This window comes from Humulus lupulus, chromosome 3 (genome assembly GCF_963169125.1).
Source record: "Humulus lupulus chromosome 3, drHumLupu1.1, whole genome shotgun sequence".
In the NCBI taxonomy this organism is placed as follows: domain Eukaryota; kingdom Viridiplantae; phylum Streptophyta; class Magnoliopsida; order Rosales; family Cannabaceae; genus Humulus; species Humulus lupulus.
In genome coordinates, this window is record NC_084795.1 from 27,389,816 (window position 1) to 27,409,538 (window position 19,723).

At 32.9% G+C, this 19,723-nt stretch overlaps 1 protein-coding gene across 1 annotated transcript; it reads right to left on the bottom strand.

Annotated features, from left to right (window-relative positions):
* Nucleotides 1-1,582: 1,582 nt before the first annotated feature.
* LOC133822403 (acyl carrier protein 1, chloroplastic-like) lies at nucleotides 1,583-2,648 on the bottom strand. The gene is made up of 4 exons (XM_062254729.1): nucleotides 2,488-2,648; nucleotides 2,297-2,395; nucleotides 2,070-2,192; nucleotides 1,583-1,988 (listed from the first exon to the last, which is right to left on the bottom strand). The coding sequence occupies exons 1-4, from the start codon at nucleotides 2,560-2,562 to the stop codon at nucleotides 1,854-1,856; spliced, it is 432 nt and encodes a 143-aa protein (XP_062110713.1). The 5' UTR covers nucleotides 2,563-2,648; the 3' UTR covers nucleotides 1,583-1,853.
* Nucleotides 2,649-19,723: the final 17,075 nt, after the last annotated feature.

The following is a 19,723-nucleotide window of genomic DNA, read 5'->3' on the forward strand; positions in this document are numbered from 1 at the left end:
TTCAATAATATCAAAATATACTTGGGTGTTTCACGAAAACAGTACATAATGCCCGTTTGAAGAATTTTTTTGTTAAAATTAACAACAATACCCATCATTTATTTACTTGATTATATTTATATATATATTCTAACATATTAGAAAAATATTTTATATAAATAAAATATAATACTTTCAAATTTTTTTTTTTTTTACTTTTTGAAATAATATTTTACTATTTGAAGATATTATATATTGTTAAATTAAAAATAAATATAGTATTAATTTCTTTATATTAAATTAAGGACAAAATGATTTTCCTCCGGAACTATAGTATTTGTAGACTTTTGTCTTCCGAATTTCTTTGTTTGACAAAAATACTCCCGAACTATAACACTTGTAGACTTTTGTCTATTACATCCATAATAGTAACGGTTTGCTCACGTGACAATTAAAAAAATAGTTTTTTATTAATTAATTGATTTTAAATTAGAAAAAATTTATGTTTACTGATTTTTTTATTTATTGAATTTTATATAATTAAATAAATTTAAAAAATAAGTTTTTATTAATTTTATTTATTTTTTAAAAATGACTTTTATTTATTTTTTCCAATTCAAAATCAATTAATTAATAAAAAATATTTTTTTTACTGTTAGGTCAGCAAACCGTTATTATTTTAGACGGAATGAGCAAAGGTCTACAAGTGCTATAATTCGAGGGTATTTTTGGCAAGCAAAAAAATTAAGAGAGCAAAAGTCTACAAGTACTATAATTCGAGAGTATTTTTGGCAAGTAAAAAAATTAAGAGAGCAAAAATCTACAAGTATTATAGTTCGAGGTAAAAAAAATCATTTTGTCCTTAAATTATTTAACAGTAAAATTTATTTTGAAAGTAAAATATGTTTTTTAGAATATTTTATTTTACTTAAGTAAATTATGTTGAGGGTATTATAAAATATTTAAAATATAAAAATAATCCATAATAAATAAATGAGGTATTATTTTTAATTTTTTATGTAAGAAAAATGTCAAATGTCAAATTACAAAGTTTAATTTTAAAAGACTTTAAATCATTTATAGCGTAACTAACTAATATTGTATTGATGAACAAAATATTTGATAAAATCCTATCAAATTGATAATATAATTAGTAGCACACATCCATCCTACTAATAGTTATAACAAGCACAGCATAACCATATTCAAATTAATAAGCTTATCAACTACAATCATCTATAAACTACAAACTATAGAGTGGATATTAAAGTTTTCCACCATAGAAATGAAACTCCAAATATTTGAAAGAAAGTTCAAGTTTCATCCACTCCAAAAAATACCTGCACACAAATTTAACAAATAAAAACAAGTCAATTAATATTTTGTTAGTAGTTTAAAGAGAGAGAGAGAGTACAATAACAATTAACAAGTCAATTTGTCTTAGTGGGAATTTATCGTCCATGCTCCCATAAAAAAATGGTCAGGATAATCAACTAGATAAGTTCCATCATTCCACACTTAATTATTTTATTTTGTGTATAATAATAATAATCTATATAATATATAGTACTTTTGTAGGACCAAGAAAAATATGCATACTAGGTAATAGAGAACAAGGGGAACTAGATTATTCAGTCAAATAAGAAGTGGCATTCCAATACAATTCCATGCGCATTTGCCTCAAACAAGTCACCATTTGGTCCCAATTGCATAACAAATGAGTTAAAGAAGACGCGTACCAAGCCCAATCGAAATAGCTAAAGAATTATACATATAAATTGCACAAACTCAATACATATTACATGGCTCTATGACTCCCTAGCCTACAACTTCAAAAACTTTGATCTCCATGCGTTGAATCGAAGGCTCTTTGTCTAAGCTTCAGGCTTGGCTCCTTGCACCAGCTTCTCTATCATATCCGCAGCTTCTTGAACCGTGGATATGTTCTGAGAGCTATCCTCTTCTACACTGATTCCAAATTCTTCCTCCAAACCCATTACTATTTCCACCTGAATTGTATTTCATTTATATATACAATTATCTAAATATACTTACTTATATCAAGTAACAACAAAAGTAGCACAACATACCGTATCAAGAGAATCAGCACCAAGATCAGAGAACTTGGACCCTGGAGTGAGCGGAGTCTCATCAGACAATGCCAGTTGCTTCCTCACAATATCACAAACCTTCTGAACAGTCTCGGGCTTGGCCTGCAAGACTTGTGTGTCAATATACTCAATATCGAATAGCCTGTGTATGCTAACTCATCCATTAATCATGTAAGAAAATACCATACATACAGTACTATACATACCGCACAGGAAACACGGAACCGGGAGGTTTTCAAAGAAGGGAAGGCGGTTTTGGGCCAACCCATTGAAACCATCTTCAAATTGGAAGCCTTCAAACCCCCCTGTGAGGGAGTTAAGGAAGATGAATTTGAGTCATCACCATCCGAAGAAAAGCTTGGAATAAGAAAAACAGAGAGAGTGAAAGGATACGTACCTGAGTGGTAGTGGGGAAGCTGAGGCGGAGAGGGGAGGAGAAGGTGGCGGAAGAAGAAGCTGAAAGGGCCGGCATTGTTGGGATTGTGATGATACGAAACGTAAGGCGCCGAACTTACTGAACTGATAAGCGGATAAGTGCTGTGCTGACACTGCAAGTCTCGGCTTTTATATGCAAACCAGAAGACGAATAGACTTCCTCCCCTGCCATGGCCCATGGCCCATGGCCCCGAGACAGTCAGACCACACTTTACCAAAGAATAGGACGTCGTTTTATTGTTTTGAATTCCATGTTAAATTATAACTAGATAATACGAGGAAAAAAAGGCGACAAAATTTTGGGAAGCGGCATTAATAAAAGAAACCCATATCCTTTGGGAAAAAACGACATATATAAAAGAAAATGACATTATTCTTTATAACGACAAATTTTATATGAAACGACAACATTTTTAAAAACGACAAATTTACAAGAATACGGCATCATCAGCCAAAACGACATCTTTACAAAAAATGACATTATTCGTCCAGTGTTCATCTAATTCAATTCATACTATTTTGGTCATAACCAATCCAATATGCAATGAGTGCAGATTTCATATTTTAGATCCAATCCAATCCACACTCTAGTTTAAAACCATTCTAATCCAATCCGCAAAAGTACAAATAAGATTGGTTATTTTTTTGGAAAAAAAATTAAAGACTAATTAATTTTGATATTTTCTAACTAATATTTATAATTTCACTCTTTGAAAAATAAAATTAGCAATCAACATCAAATTATGTAGCAAATAATTTAAAATTTATATGTAAAAAACTCAAATAATAAAATTAAATATAACATTCACATTTGAGTTTGATACAATAGCTAAAATAAAGTTCACAATTAAAATTTTAAGTATTACTTAAGATACTTTTATTATTTTTTGAAGTAATTGTTATTACTATTGTTGCTTGTATCAAATATATAAAAAAAATTAAAATTGATTTAAATTTTTTTCATTCAAATCCTATCAACACTTTGTAGATTGAATTAGATTAGTTAAATCTTGAACACCCCTATTTAAAAGAGGAAATTACACCAGATATGAGATTTTTTTTTAAACTTAGAAAAATATGGCAGCTTTTTCTTCTTAATTTTCTTATGACATATATTTTTTTTATATTTTTATGAGAGTTTTTTTCTCATATATTTGTATACCATACTTTTTTTTTATAAAATTTTAGTATGTTTTGGGGTTATTTTTATAATTCTGATATATTTGTATTATTTTTTATTATTCATATTTTATAAAATATTTTTTTACATTATTTTTTGAAGAAAAAAAACTGAGACCATCATCACCATGCTTTTTATTTCCATTTCTTCTTATTTTCTTCCTTTTTTTATCTTTTGCAATCAATATTTTCTCCGCAGTAACCAGTTACGACTATCAAAATATATTTTTTTTTGTGGAAGTAATCGTATGCCACTCTCAATTTTTTTAGAGATGTGCGGTAGCTAGTTACAACTATAAAAATCAGTTTTATTTTTTAAGTGGTACTGTAGTAATTGGTTACAACTGTTGACTGCTGATTTAGGCAACGACACGGAGTTACTAAAACAATAAAAATTTATAAGTTTAATGCAAGAACTAAACAACCCAAGGATTTATAGTGGTTCGGCCCCAGATGTTGGTAATAACCTACTTCCACTTAGTGTTTTTATTGATGTATTATGAAACCTGCGATCAGCAAACTAGAGTTTGCTGAGTTTCACAGACTCCAAAAAGGCTACAAAAGTCGTGTGTAAAAAGCACTAGTTCTCTTTGAATACAAATTATTGCGTCCCCTTTTAAATGAGTCCCATGAATCCTATTTATATGCTCAAGGATGCACATATGGGCCAATGGGCCGTGTCTAATCTTGTTACAAGCATATTTGAATTATAACAGAAGTCATAATCTTTACACATAAATAGGGTCAAATATCTTTAAAACATCTGCCTTATAACTGTTTTTGAACTTAAGTGTCGTTACTACGACCAGACCTGGTCGCATATGCCAGCACCTCCTCTATCGTACTATTCAGAATCTTTCTTGAATACATCGAGCAGCTTATACTCTGGTCGTTGGTCGACCTGAATGTAACCACTAAATAGTCACGTGCAACCCACGTGCTCACTGATTTTGCCATGTCAGTAAGTAAGTATTTTTCAAGATAAACATTTGCCCCCCAAGTTTATTTTAATGAGATTAGCATTTAATAAACTCACTTGACCAACAATCCATCTGACATGTCACATTTGTCAGTACTTTTTCGAAAAAGCAAGTAATTATGACTTTTACAGTTTTCCAAAAATGTTTTGACTATTATTGCAATTCCCCACACATCGAAACCCTACTCCCATCATTACCTTTTATTACTGCCCCGATCAGTATAAATATAATTCCCCTTTACATTTTTCATTTCTTTACCCGATCCTTCTCTCTCATCAAAACCTCAGAAGAACCTTCAAGAAAACCCAAAGACTTTAGTGTAATTTGAGACATCTTCGAGAAACTCCAAGCCAAACTTTCATGATTTCTCCTACAATCCATACTTCAAGTAAGTTTTCAAATCCATCATCTTATTTTTGTAGAAACTTTCGTATATTTTGGTCTTGATTCACGAATTTCCGTAACTGGGTTTCTACTGTTCTTGAGAAATTTCTTGGGTAACCGAGTTTAGGCTAACATACATAGAATAAGTATGCTAGAATAGGGATTTTATGCAATCTAAAATACTATACAATGCGTAAAAAGCAACGTGGGGTATAGGTTTACTGATTACGACCCCAAAATTGAAACTTCAATTTTGAGTATTTTGGAAAAACTGAGTTTTTCCCGCCTATTTTCGAAGTTGAAAGTTTCTTGAAAAAACTTTTCACATTCGCTTTTTAATCTGTTATTCCAACCTGGTCACATGTTTATTGTGTTTTTATCAGGATGTTGCTGGTCGTATAACAGCTTAACTTTTATACACGAGCAACGTTATCCTTGCTTTTGTCTTTCTTTTATCTATTGGTCATAGATTCTCACTTCCCCCTTTGCTCATCTCAGATATTCATGCATGATCCCTCAGGTAGTGAGAGACCAATAGATGACGATATTCTCGCTTTGCTGTTCGAAGATCAAGAACAACCTTCTTTGCCTTTTCCTGAGCCTTCGTCTTCACACCCAAACCCTGTAACCAGTCCTCCATCCAATCTACAACAGAACCAATCAAATATGGGTCGTGTAAAATACACTGCTCGTAGGCTTAGGGCCTTGATTAGGGGGTCAGTATGGCAAACTATGGAATTATGTGATATTTATGTGTATCATTGTGTGATTTATGTGAGTTATATCATAATATAACTTGATATGCATGTTTAGGTGTATTAAATATGTATGTGGATCCATTTTTGTTTAATTGGGTAATTTTCATAATTTGGCTCGTTTTGGGTATATTTGGCATATATGTGGTATGTGTGTGGCACTTCATTATTATTTGGTTATGCATGGGTTACTCAGTACGAGATGATCCTAGGACGCAAGCCAGTGGGAAAGTCACAACAGGATCCATACTTGACTCGGAGTAAGTCAAGGGGTATTTAGCACATTACCAGGATATTGGGTAATAGGAATAAATATTTGATGATAAATTGGGAGTTAGTGAGATTAGGGGGAAATTCTGGGAATTTTGACTATTTTACCCCGAGTGGCGTTTTTGGGACCCCGAGCCTTAGGATTTGCTTGAGGTTACTTAAGCTTGAAGTAACTTGTCAGAATTATAAAAGAATGTTCAAAACATTCTCTCTTCCTCTCGTTCCCTTTTCGACATCCGATCACATTTTCAAAAAACTTGAGCTTTAGGACTCGGATTCAAGCAAGAATCGAGGCATAACAATTCTAGGGAAGATTAGAAGCTTATTAGCCGGAGGATTTAGTTGGGAAACAATTTAATCGAAGGTAATCCAAGTTTTAAGTTCTAAGTTCTTAAGCTTTGATTGGATTTTATGTTTTGATGAGTTTTTGGATGGATTGAAGCTTGAGTTTTATTGGTGTTAGATAATTAGGATGTTTAGGAATTTTGATTTTGGAATTTGGATATGTTTGGGTAGGTTTTTGGAGGATTTTAAGTGGGAAAAATTGTAGGAAATGGCAGATTTCGTGGTCAAGTCACGACCTGGTTCTAGCAAGTCGCGACTTGGATGAAGCTAGAAGCCAGCAGGAGGAAGCCTGGGGGGGCGCCGCGACCCAAGAAGGGTCAAGTCGCGGCCCACACCCAGAGTCCAAGAAAGGGCTCTCTGACTTGGGGGCAAGTCGCGACCCTGAAGGCCAAGTCGCGACCGGCTTGGGCATTTTTGCCTAGATTTGGTTTATAATGGTGGGAACTTAACTCTAAGGGTCTGGGAACGATCCTACTACCCTGTTGAGTAGGATTCGATATCCCGAAGGCTAGGTTTGGGTTTGGAAGTATTTATTTACTCATTTTGATGAGGTTTTATATTATGGTTGTGACTAGGTTATCGCTAGGGGCTTGGAAACAGGATCGTGCTTGTGGCTCGTTTATTGGTAACCTGTTTTTGGACCAAAGGTAAGAAAACTACACCCACTATGTGATGCATGTGATGCATAAGATACATGTGATTAGGGCATGGCATGAATATTGAATATAGAATTGATCAGAGCTTGAGTCTCTATAAATGTGCATGATCATAATTATGTTAGTGATTGTTGAGTAAGCATGCTAAAGGCCCTATATTTGGATATTTTACATATGATATATGCTTGGCTGCATTGCTTATTTGTGAGTGGTACTGACTCATTAGTCAGAAACGACACTGGTCGTATGGAATTGACCTATGAGTCAAGAGCGACATAAGTGTACTGAACACAGAGCCGAAATGATTAGATCTAATAACCATGATCATGAAATGCTTGGCCGACCCCAAGTTCGATGAAAACTAAAAGCGCTTGTCTAGTCTAAAGGCTAGTTACTTAGAGCTAGGGCTAAAAGGCTCAGGTGACTGTAACGTCACGTGGCTTAGGGTGTAGAGCCCAAGTGCGTGACTCATTAGTCACTTATCTGATTAAGGTGCGAAGCCCAAGTGCGTGACTCATTAGTCACTTATCTGATTAGGGTGCAGAGCCCAAGTGTGTGACTCATTAGTCACGTATAAAGTGTGTGACTCATTAGTCACCTATTCAAAGATGGACTCAATAGTCATCTATATAGGGCGCGGAGCTCCGTAATCATTTATTTGGACTTGCTTGCATGCATGAATAGGGCTATTATTGTTAGGCGTGCCTATTATGATTCAGTGACATGTTATTACCTGTTTATGAGTGTAATGAGTTTTCTTTCTGAGCCTCGGCTCACGGGTGCTATATGGTGCAAGTAAAGGCAAAAGACCATGGGCTTTCCATCTATTTAAGCTCATTTAGGGCTGCTCGTGGTATCTTGGAAAATCGTTGGCACTTATCATAATTTTTAATGAATTCTATAGAGTCTTTGATCATGGTAGGCCAAAAATATCCCTTCCGGATAATCTTCTTTGGCAAACTTTTCCCCCAGCGTGATCTCCGCAAAAACCTGTTGGATTAGCTTATACAGGATCTTTATTTATTTTCATGTATATCTAATATTAAACAAATTAATACGAGATAGCCTAAAACATATTTCTAAAATTGAATTCAAAGAGAAACAAAGAATAGAATACTTACAGTATACGCAGCGGAATTAAAGAGTCATTCCTTCAGTCTCTCTAACTCTTGTATCCTCTCTGTCGCAGAGTATTATCAAGAAACTGAACCGATCTTCTATTTTCTTCACAATCTTCCAATGTATCCTTAGAACCACATAGAATAGTGTGGGCAATTCTCAACACATGAGATAGATATAGAGAGAAGAAAATAAAATAACAAAGAGGTTTAGAAAATGATCTGTGTTTAGAGAGAATCTAAAACTATCAGAAAATCTGACTTGTGACTTATCAAACTTATGTTTTGACTTCTCTCTAAGCTCCTTGTATAGATACAATTAGGCCATTTAATTTAATTAAAAAATCAATAAAATAATAGACATTTTGAAGCCCTAGGTCAAAATTATCATGGGCTATAAGCTCATGAAATTTCCCATTTGATTATAATCCCATTGGACTTAAAATCAAGGCCTGTATTATTTTCTATTGATTTAATTAATTAAATAATTATTTAAATCCTTTATCAAATTAATTATTTATAATTTGAACATTGATTTAAACTTATTTATTAATTTAGATACCAATTTATCTTAATTAATAAATTTGTCATAATTTCTCTTTTCTTCTCAAAATTACACAACTCTGTGAAACTATCCAAAATTGACCTGGTCAACTTTGATAATTCTAATTGATGATTAAATCAATTAATTGAGACTATCTAGATGATTTTATCCAAGGTACAATGGGGACCATGGGCCTAGGGCTGAGCATAAAATCCGAAAACCCGAAAAAACCGTGTACACCGACCTACCGAACACCGAAAAAACCAAAACCGTTTAAACCGAAAACCGAAAAAACCGCCGACGGTGCAAACCGCCACTGTTCGGTCGGTTTGGAAATTTTGGGTGAACCGACCAAAAAAACTGAAACCGACCGAACACAATAAAATAATAATATAATATTATATAATTATTAATTATTAAAATTTTTAATAAAAAAAAACTTAAGGCACTTGTAAATGTAATTATGTTCTATATATTTATGTTTTAAAAACATACAAAAATGGATTCTAACAATCCAAAATTTTTAATTTTTTAACTAAAACTTTCAAAAAAAAAATAAAAAATAAAAAATAATAATCAATTCGGTTTGGTCGGTTTAACCGACCAAACTGCGGTCCAAAACGGTCGGTTTTTTTTTAAAACTGGTTTGGTTCGGTCGGTTTTCGGATTGCACCAATCCGAATCGAAAACTGAATTATGGATTTTTTTTGGTGAAAAAACCGGCCGAACCGACTGATGCTCACCCCTACATGGGCCTATGAAATCAAGATCCAATAAGTTATCATAAATCTAACAAATAAATTTACTAACTTATTAATTCCTCGTGACTCCACTATAGACTCGGAATTGCACTCTTGAATTCATAGAACGCTCTATAATAAATACAGATACGCTATTAATTATCCATTGTTACAACCATAATTGTCACTCAATCCTCTATAGACGGTCTACAATGAGATAGGACTAAAATACTGTTTTACCCCTCATTGTATTTTATCCTTAAAACACTTAGTTCCTTGTAAATGATATTTCAGTAAACTAATTTAATTACTGAAGTGAGATCTCTATCATTTAACACCTTGAACCAAACTAAAAGGAAACCATCATTTCACTTATTCATCAGAAGCTATAGATGTTCATATCTATGATTAACACTCCCACTCAATTATACTACCAAGTTCCCAAGATGTAAGTATGGGCTAGTCCGTAGGGTAAGCTGGTAACGAACAAGTCAAAGAACTCAAATAATACAATCAGTTAGAATACTAACCACTCAGAATTGAGATTAAATTGACCTATGGTCAACTATATGATATGACTAGAATAGATAATAACGGTATGTTTACTTATCTTATCAACTGTCAATATCGGTCCAGTCCGATGTAACAAATACATCCGATCTTATCTACTTTGCTAATGTTTTGGAAAGAACATAACAATATAATGTGTAAGTAGATCATATCGTAGATTGGCAAGTCAGTGTAAATCCGGTGCACTGACTAATCTTAGGACTAACTTATTTTGAACATATAATCATATTTATATTCCACTGTGATTACGTCACTATAAATAAGATTAGCTATATGCTCGGGATTTAATAGAAGTTTATATTAAACAAATAATCATGAAAATAAAACATGTGAGCAAAGTGATTGACCAAGTCAAAAAATGATTTCTATTCTTTTATTGATAATAAAATGAGATTACAAAGAATTTGGGTTTTAATTAGGGCATAAAACCCCAACAAACTCCCACTTGCACTAATTGAAACTAATGCATTAATTCTACTAATCCCATTTCCTTGATATGCTTATCAAATGTAGCTTCTGGTAGTGTCTTTGTAAACGGATCCGCAAGATTGTCTTCAGTTGCAATCTTCATAACCTTCACATCTCCCCTGGCCATATATTCTCGAATAATGTGATACTTCCTTTCTATACGCTTACTTCTCTCGTGCCTTCGAGGTTCTTTCGAGTTGGCTATCGCTATTGTATTGTCACAAAACAACACAAGCAGTTTATCCATTTCTGGAATAACACCAAGATCCGAATAGAACTTCTTTAGCCAGACTATTTCCTTAGCTGCTTCTGACGCGGCTATGTACTCAGCCTCCATGGTGGAATCTGAGATTGAAGACTGCTTTACGCTTCTCCAAATCACAGCTCCACCCCCAAGAGTAAATACCATTCCAGAAGTAGACTTCGACATCAGTCTGAAAATTTGAATCGGTGTAGCCTACAGGGTTCAGAACACCACCCTTGTAGACTAACATATAATCCCTAGTCCGTCTCAAATACTTCAGGATATGCTTAACTACTATCCAATGTTCCGGTCCTGGGTTTGACTGATACTTGCTCACTACTCCCACTGCATAGCAGATATCTGGTCTAGTGCACAACATGGCATACATCAGACTTCCAACTGCAAATGCGTAAGGAACTTTTCTCATTGCATCTTCCTCTTCAGGATTCTGGGGAGACTGCTTCTTTGAAAGATGAATTCCATGGCGGGACGGTAGACGCCCTTTCTTGGAATTTTTCATTAAGAAATGTTCAAGCACTTTATCAATGTAAGTTGCTTGAGATAGAGCTAAAAGTTTGTTCTTTCTATCCCTGATGATCTGGATACCTAGAACATAACTTGCTTCACCCAAATCCTTCATCTGGAATTGAGTGCTCAGCCAATTCTTCACATCTGATAATTTCTTAACATTGTTCCCAATGAGTAAGATATCATCTACCTAAAGAACCAAGAATACCACTATTTGATTTGCCTTTAGTTGGTAAACACAGGGCTCATCAATATTTTGTTCAAAGCCATAGGTTTTGATTATTTCATCAAACCTAAGATTCCAGGAACGAGAAGCTTACTTAAGTCCATAGATGGACCTATTCAACTTGCAAACTTTTCCTTCTTGTCCAGATACTTTAAATCCTTCTGGCTGATCCATATAAATGACTTCGTCAAGCTTTCCATTAAGAAAATCTGTCTTGACGTCCATTTGCCAGATCTCATAGTCGAGAGCGGCTGCTATGGATAGGAGGGTGCGAATGGATTTGAGCATGGCTACCGGACTAAAAGTTTCCTCATAGTCCACGCCTTCTCTTTGGGTATAACCCTTTGCCACTAATTGAGCTTTATAAGTCTCGATATTTCCATCAACACCTCATTTCTTCTTGTAGATACACTTGCACCCAATGGCTCTAAAGTTATTAGGTGCTTCCACAAGATCCCAGACGGAATTTGAGTACATGGACTCCATTTCCTGTTTCATGGCTTCGAGCCATAGTTCATTTTCAGGGCTAGCCATTGCCTGTTTGAAAGACAATGGATCATCATCACTAGTGTCACCAACAACCATATTGGTTTCACTATTCAAACCATAGCGAACTGGGTTCCTAGAAACCCTCCCACTACGACGAGGCTCTGTGTCTGTTTGCTCAGGAACAGTGGTACTTTCTTCATTTAAACCGACTTGCGTCAGTTGGACGTGAATAGTAGGAATTTCATCATCGACTTGCGTTGATGATGATGGAACATTGGTTGGAGTCAATTCTTTAACCATCTCCTCTAAAACTACTTTGCTGCGAGGTTTAAAGTTCTGGACATAGTCATTTTCCAGAAAAGTAGCATTTTGTAGAAGTAAACACTTTCTTTTCTGAATAACTATAGAAAAGTCCACCCCGAGTACCTTTAGGATAGCCAAAAAACATGCAAACTTCAGTTCGCAGTTCTAGCTTTCCCTCCTTTTTCCTCAGGACGTGAGTGGGACACCCCCAGATTCTATAATGGCGTAAACTAGGTTCACGACCATTCCAGCGTTCTAAAGGTGTTTTGGGGATTGATTTTGATGGCACGACATTGAGAATGTCATTCGCGGTTTCAATTGCATGTCCCCAGAATGAAGTTGGTAGAGTTGAGTAACTAAGCATGCATCTAACCATTTCCAATAAAGTTCTGTTTCGGCATTCCACTACACCATTTTGTTGCGGAGTTCCTGGGGCAGTAAGTTGTGATAAAATCCCAAGTTCAGTTAAATGATATTGGAACTGCATATCCAAATATTCTCCACCCCTATCAGATCGCAAGATCTTTAACGTTTTACCTAATTGGTTCTGAGCCATTGCTAGGAATTCCTGAAACTTTGAAAATGTTTTTGATTTCCTATGCATTAGGTAAAGACATGAGTATCTAGAGTAATCGTCAATGAAAGTGACGAAATACTCAAAACCACCCCTGGCTTGTACATTCAAAGGTCCACAAACATCTGAATGCACAAGACCAAGTGGTTCTTTGGCCCTATCACCCTTTGCAGAGAATGGACACTTTGTCAGTTCGCCTTCTAGACAAGGTTCACAAACAGGTAATTCACCTAAGGTGAGTTCCCTCAAAGGTTCGTCCTTTGTAAGTCTTTGAATCCTATCATAGCTAATGTGACCTAGTCTCAAGTGCCATAAATACGTCATATTTTTGTTATCGGTCTTTTGACGTTTATTGGTCCTAGGTTTAGCTACTTTGAATAAATCATTGTTAAGAGCGAGTGGTTCGTTAGGTCGCAAAATATAAAGCTCGTTTTCCAAACATGCAATACACAATTATGATCCATTGAAAGAAATTGATATATTAAAACTTGTGAAAGTCATAACAAATCGTTCTAATTGCAACATGGAAACTGAAATTAAATTTCTACTGAAATCCAGAATAAAAAATACATCTTTTAAAATTAAGTATTTATTTCCGAACTTCAGACGAGCTATTCCTCTAGCTTGGACCTTAACGAATGCTCCATTCCCAACTCTAAGCTTTAAGCCGCCTTCGTTCACTTCCTCCCACGATTCAAGAAGCTGTAAAGAGTTATAAACATGGTTAGTAGTTCCAGAATCAATAATCCAAACAGATTTATCATTCTCTAAAACACATGTTTCCAAGATAAATGAACTATAAATATTACCTTTGTTTTTCGCTGCTAGAAACTTAGGGCAGTCTCGTTTCCAATGTCCCTTCTCTTTGCAGTGAAAGCACTTATCTTTACCTTTCTTGTTTTTCATGTTCTTCCCCTCAGGCGTCTGTGCACTTGGTTGTGCACTCGTCTTTGCAGCCTTTGCAGGCTTGGGGTTGTTTATTTGTCCACCTTTCCTCTTGTTTCCAGCTTTCGAAGACGAAGCTTGGTTAGCTTCAGCCTTAGCTAGATGAGCAGCAACATCAGTAGTCTTATTTTCACCTCCTTTACTAGGTCCACCCATGACAGGTTCAATAATCTGAAGCTCGTTCATGAGCTACGTCAGACCATAGTTGAGTTGAGCATGAACGTGCAGACACGGTGCCATCCGATAATTTACGGTGCCATCACGAACGTGTAGAGACGGTGCTATCCAAGCATTTACGGTACCATCACGAGCATTGACGGTGCCATCACTAACGTGCGGACACGGTGCTCGTTCTGGGGATTCCTCAATCATGACGAATTCAAAGTTGTCACCAATCAACTCTATGTTGATATTCTGCTTCCAATTAAGGAAGTTTTCTCCAGTGAGTTTCTCCATCAAAAGTTGAGAAAGGATGGGAGTAGACACAGCCATAACTCAAAACTACAAATTACCAATAAAATAGAAATCAATCACATTTGCTCAATAAAACTTCTATTCACACAAATTTCAAGAAATAGCACAACATATACCAAAAATATGTAAGATGTGAGAAAAAAATACCAAAAACAATCATATCTCTATTTCTTTAGGTTTTTAACTAATCTATGATAGCCTTGTCTCGGTTGGCGAGAGTCAAAAATACCACTAGTTAAATAGAGTTGTAAACTCATTTAATAATGGACACCAATATTAACAATCTACTATTCGATCAAAATAAGAAAACAAAATCTCTTATTTTATGAGCTAGACCCACGGTTTCAATAATCATAGATTTAGTTCTAGTAGTCACCGTAGGGGTGAGTCTAGTAGAATTTGACCTATAATTATCTATCTTTCGAAATCTAACATTGTCAAAATAACTAATGAATACCTTCCGTAGGGGGACGAATCAAAGCGCCTCGAGGCCCCATTAAGCTATTGACTATGTTAAACCAACGATGGAGATCGAATAAAATCCTTAAAATAAGCTCATTATAAAATTAAAATAGTATTTTTATTATTTATTTTTAGAAAATTAATGACTATGGTTTTCCCAAAAAAATTAAACAGATTAAATTTTTTTAAAACCAAAGTCCTATAATTTCTTATTAATTCTAAAGTGTCACATTGAAACAAATTCAATTAATTTAGAATTAATTTGTTGCTAATCAATATTTAGGTTTAACTAATATAATGAACCTATAAAATTAAGTCCAACTCAGGTAAATGAGCCTTAACAATTGGGCTTGTATGGAGGAGGGCTGGGTCCAGTATGTCGTTCCCACTACAAAGACCCCCTATCTTCCATACAAGGTCCAAAAGACAGGAATTTAAACCTTCGTTTTATTAATTGTTATTAATTGATTAGGCCCATTATAGTCATGCAAAGCAAATGGGCTTTCACAAGTGGAATCACCCACAAGAGAGGAATTTAAACTTTACATTTTCTAATGGGCCCAAATAAAACCTATCATTTTATGAATATTTTATTTGGCAAAATACCATATATCTAACAAACATATGGGCCACTATATGCATCTAAGACCAATTGCAAAAATATCACATATAGTGCAATCGGACATGTTATAATTGGATGGACCTAATCATGTTACTATATGAGCAATTCTATGAATTTATACAAAAATACAACAATTTATTTCATTTGCAAAAATACCACAATTAATTATCTAGAATTTATCAAAAAAAATTCAAATTAATTAAACTTTTACAAAAAATAAGTCAATTTAAATGAAATTTATCAACAATTAACAATAGTTAATTTAAATTTCATTTATCAACAATCAACTTGGTTTTAGGTTAATTTGAAAAAAAATATTAATTTAATTTAAATAGGATTTATCAACAATTAACCCAAGTTAATTTAAATCCCATTTATTAATTGGCTGAAAAAATGATATTTTTCAAAATTTATCCAATTTTAAATTTTAAAATCAATATCTAAACTATTTTCCAAAAATATCTTGTGTTGTTACAACTATTAGCTAATATTTTAACCATTTAAAAAAAATAAAATATAAATAGTTATAACAACCCTAAAATATCTCAAAATAGTTAAACAAATTCAAATATCCATAAAAATATCTAACTAACAATATTCAAATTTCAAACAATTTAAATATTAAAAACTATAGAATAAAAATATATTTATATTTTAAAATAAAGATTTAATAAAAATATCAAGAATTTAAATGAAAATATCTTAAATATCTGATATCATAATTATAATATTTTAATATATTAAAAGATTTAAAATTAAGTTGTTAGTCTATTTTTAAATTTGAATTTGAATCTTTGTAGAAAATTTATAATTATTTAAATCCGAACTAACAAAAATATCTTTATTAAAAAAAATTAAATGATGAAACAAAAAAGATATTTTTGGTTTTGATTATAAATAATTTATTTCTACAAATTTTAATTTAAAAAAAATATTTTTGAAAAAAAAAGGATGAACAGTACCCGTGGTACTGTTCATCATGCTGGTGTGCGTGGGCGCTCGGAGGCGCGCAGGCGTGCGCGCGCATGGGAGTCAGGCCAAATTTTTCCAAAATTTTTTTTGAGCAATTTTTCAAACCCAAACCATATTATAATTAAATTTTAACATGTTTTACACAAAATAAAGCATATATAAAAATTAATAGCATAGAAAACACAACAAAATAACCTAAAAATTGCTAAAATTCACATAAAATCAATATGCTTCATAAAAACATGAAAACCATCCAATTATTCAAACATATCAAATAATCCAATTTTAAACATGTTCATGCATGAAAATAAATATTACCAAAGGCTTTGAGGCCAGTTGTTAGATTAGCTTATACAGGATCTTTATTTATTTTCATGTACATCTAATATTAAACAAATTAATACGAGATAGCCTAAAACATGTTTCTAAAATTGAATTCAAAGAGAAACAAAGAATAGAATCTTACAGTATACGCAGCGGAATTAAAGAGTCCTTCCTTCAGTTTCTCTAACTCTTGTATCCTCTCTGTCGCAGAGTATTATCAAGAAACTGAACCGATCTTCTATTTTCTTCACAATCTTCCAATGTATCCTTAGAACCACCTAGACTAGTGTGGACAATTCTCAACACATGAGATAGATATAGAGAGAAGAAGAGAAAATAACAAAGTGGTTTAGAAAAGGAATTGTGTTTAGAGAGAATCTAAAACTATTAGAAAATCTGACTTGTGACTTATCAAACTTATGTTTTGACTTCTCTCTAAGCACTCATTTTATAGACTCAATTAGGCCATTTAATTTAATTAAAAATCAATAAAATAATAGCCATTTTGAAGCCCTAGGTCGAAATTATCATGGACTATAGGCTCGTGAAATTTCCTATTTGATTATAAGCCCATTGGACTTAAAATCAAGGCCTGTATTATTTTCTATTGATTTAATTAATTAAATAATTATTTAAATCATTTATCAAATTAATTATTTAAAATTTGAACATTGATTTAAACTTATTTATTAATTTAGATACCAATTTATCTTAATTAATAAATTTGCCATAATTTCTCTTTTCTTCTCAAAATTACACAACTCTGTGAAACTATCCAAAATTGACCTGGTCAACTTTGATAATTCTAATTGATGATTAAATCAATTAATTGAGACTATCTAGATGATTTTATCCAAGGTACAATGGGGACCATGGGCCTATGAAATCAAGCTCCAATAAGTTATCATAAATCTAACAAATAAATTTACTAACTTATTAATTCCTCGTGACTCCACTATAGACTTGGAATTGCACTCTTGAATTCATAGAATGCTCTATAACAAATACAGATACACTATTAATTATCCATTGTTACAACCATAATTGTCACTCAATCCTCTATAGACGGTCTACAATGAGATAGGACTAAAATACCGTTTTACCCCTCATTGTATTTTATCCTTAAAACACTTAGTTCCTTGTAAATGATATTTCAGTAAACTAATTTAATTACTGAAATGAGATCTCTATCATTTAACACCTTGAACCAAACTAAAAGGAAACCATCGTTTCACTTCTTCATTAGAAGCTATAGATGTTCATATCTATGATTAATGATGGACCCAAAACGGGTATGTTTAAAAATTTATATATCGCAAGCGCACGAATCGTCCATATAGAATAGTGATCGTAAGCAAGGATGTCGAACCCAAAGGAGTTGTCTAAAATCGAAAATGAAACTATTTTAAACCAAAATTAATAAATTCTAACCTAGCTCCAAAGATTGATGCAAATTTGTAAAAATAAAATAAAAGACAATAGTATAGAAATTAAAGACAATATATATAACATAAATTAATAATAGAAATGAAGATAGTAAAATAAGATTATTAAGGATTAGAATCCACAAAATATAAGTTCAATAATATTTATAAGTACATAGATTCCCAAGTTTTAGTGATAGTTAAAATAAATCAAGCTATCATTTTCCAAATATATTTATAATTTTAAGCACAAATTACTTCTAAAAAGATAGGATTTTTCTTCACTTTTCAAAGTTATAATTTTCAAAGCATTTAGTGTAAATCAATCTAATGAGATAACAAATAAATCAATGAACATTATTTATAAGGCAAAACATAATATTTTTGTTCTAAGCATGGATGTGTACAATTTAATGACACATCTTACACAAAGAATATTATGTATTTGCACTAATGAAGAACAAAGTTTAAATATGTGCTAACAATCCAAAATACATGATATTTAAGATGAAAGAAGATATTTGAAGAAGAAAATTCCATAAATTTTGTTGCACAAAATGGGAAATCAACATACAAAATAAACACTATCTAGTTACATATTGTTTCATCATCACCTTAATAATCTTAAAAAGATTAGAAACTCATAACTAGAATAGAAAATACACTAAAAATTACAAACATAAATAGGAAAATTTGGAGGAGAAACCCCCAAATTGTTCCTCTAAAAATACATAGAAAAAAATAAAAAGAAGATGAAGATGAAGAGAATAGAGAAGTTTTGAAATGTGTAGAATTTGGTATGGTAACCTCTCTCTCCAATTTGGACACCAAAAATCCCTTATTTATAGCAAAAAATGATGATTAAAATAATCAATTCTAATTAATTAAATTGATTAAATTAATTGAATTAATTATAATATGGCAAATAGGGATAAATTATAGGGTGTAATAATTATGTTTTGAGGTAAAAAGTGTAGAAAGTGAGGTAAAAAGTAGAGTAAAAAGTGGTATTTTTGTCATAGGGGACAAATGTGCTTTTGGACAATTTATGGGCTCAAGATACAAAATGGCATGCATGAGGCCTTCTTGATTTGTGGCAGGAAAATAGGCTGGTGGCTGCTTGGTGCCAGGCGCAGGAGGTAGAAGCTGGAGGCGTTGGGCTTCAGGAGGAGTTGGGCATTGATGGCTTGCTGAAGAGAAGTAGCTGGCATGATGAGGTTGATGCAGCTGGGAGATTGGCACTTGGCTTCTACGTGAGGGGCATGTGGAGGTGTGATTGATGAAGGAAGACTTTGGCTTGCACTGGGAAGGAGAAATTGGGCTTGGGCCCATGGCTTGATCATGGCATTTGAAAAATGCCATTTTCTTTCCTTTTTTTCAGCTTTATATATTTTCTTTTCTTTTCTTTTTAAAGCCCACAAATACAATAAATTCCCTACAAAATAAACATAAAATAAATCATAATAAAATATTTTCAATTATAAAATAAATCAATTTAATTCTTTGAAAATATTAATTATAACTTAATTTATATTTTATATTTAAGTTTAATAATACAACATTTTTTTACCACTAACTTAACAATAATAATTCAAATAATTA

Excerpts from the sequence above, each read along its gene's own strand:
- LOC133822403 (XM_062254729.1), bottom strand. The coding sequence starts at position 2,562 with ATGCCGGCCCTTTCAGCTTCTTCTTCCGCCACCTTCTCCTCCCCTCTC. Across the intron at positions 2,193-2,296 it reads GGTTCCGTGTTTCCTGTGCG|GCCAAGCCCGAGACTGTTCA; the intron begins GTATGTATAGTA and ends CAAGTCTTGCAG. Across the intron at positions 1,989-2,069 it reads GTGCTGATTCTCTTGATACG|GTGGAAATAGTAATGGGTTT; the intron begins GTATGTTGTGCT and ends AATACAATTCAG.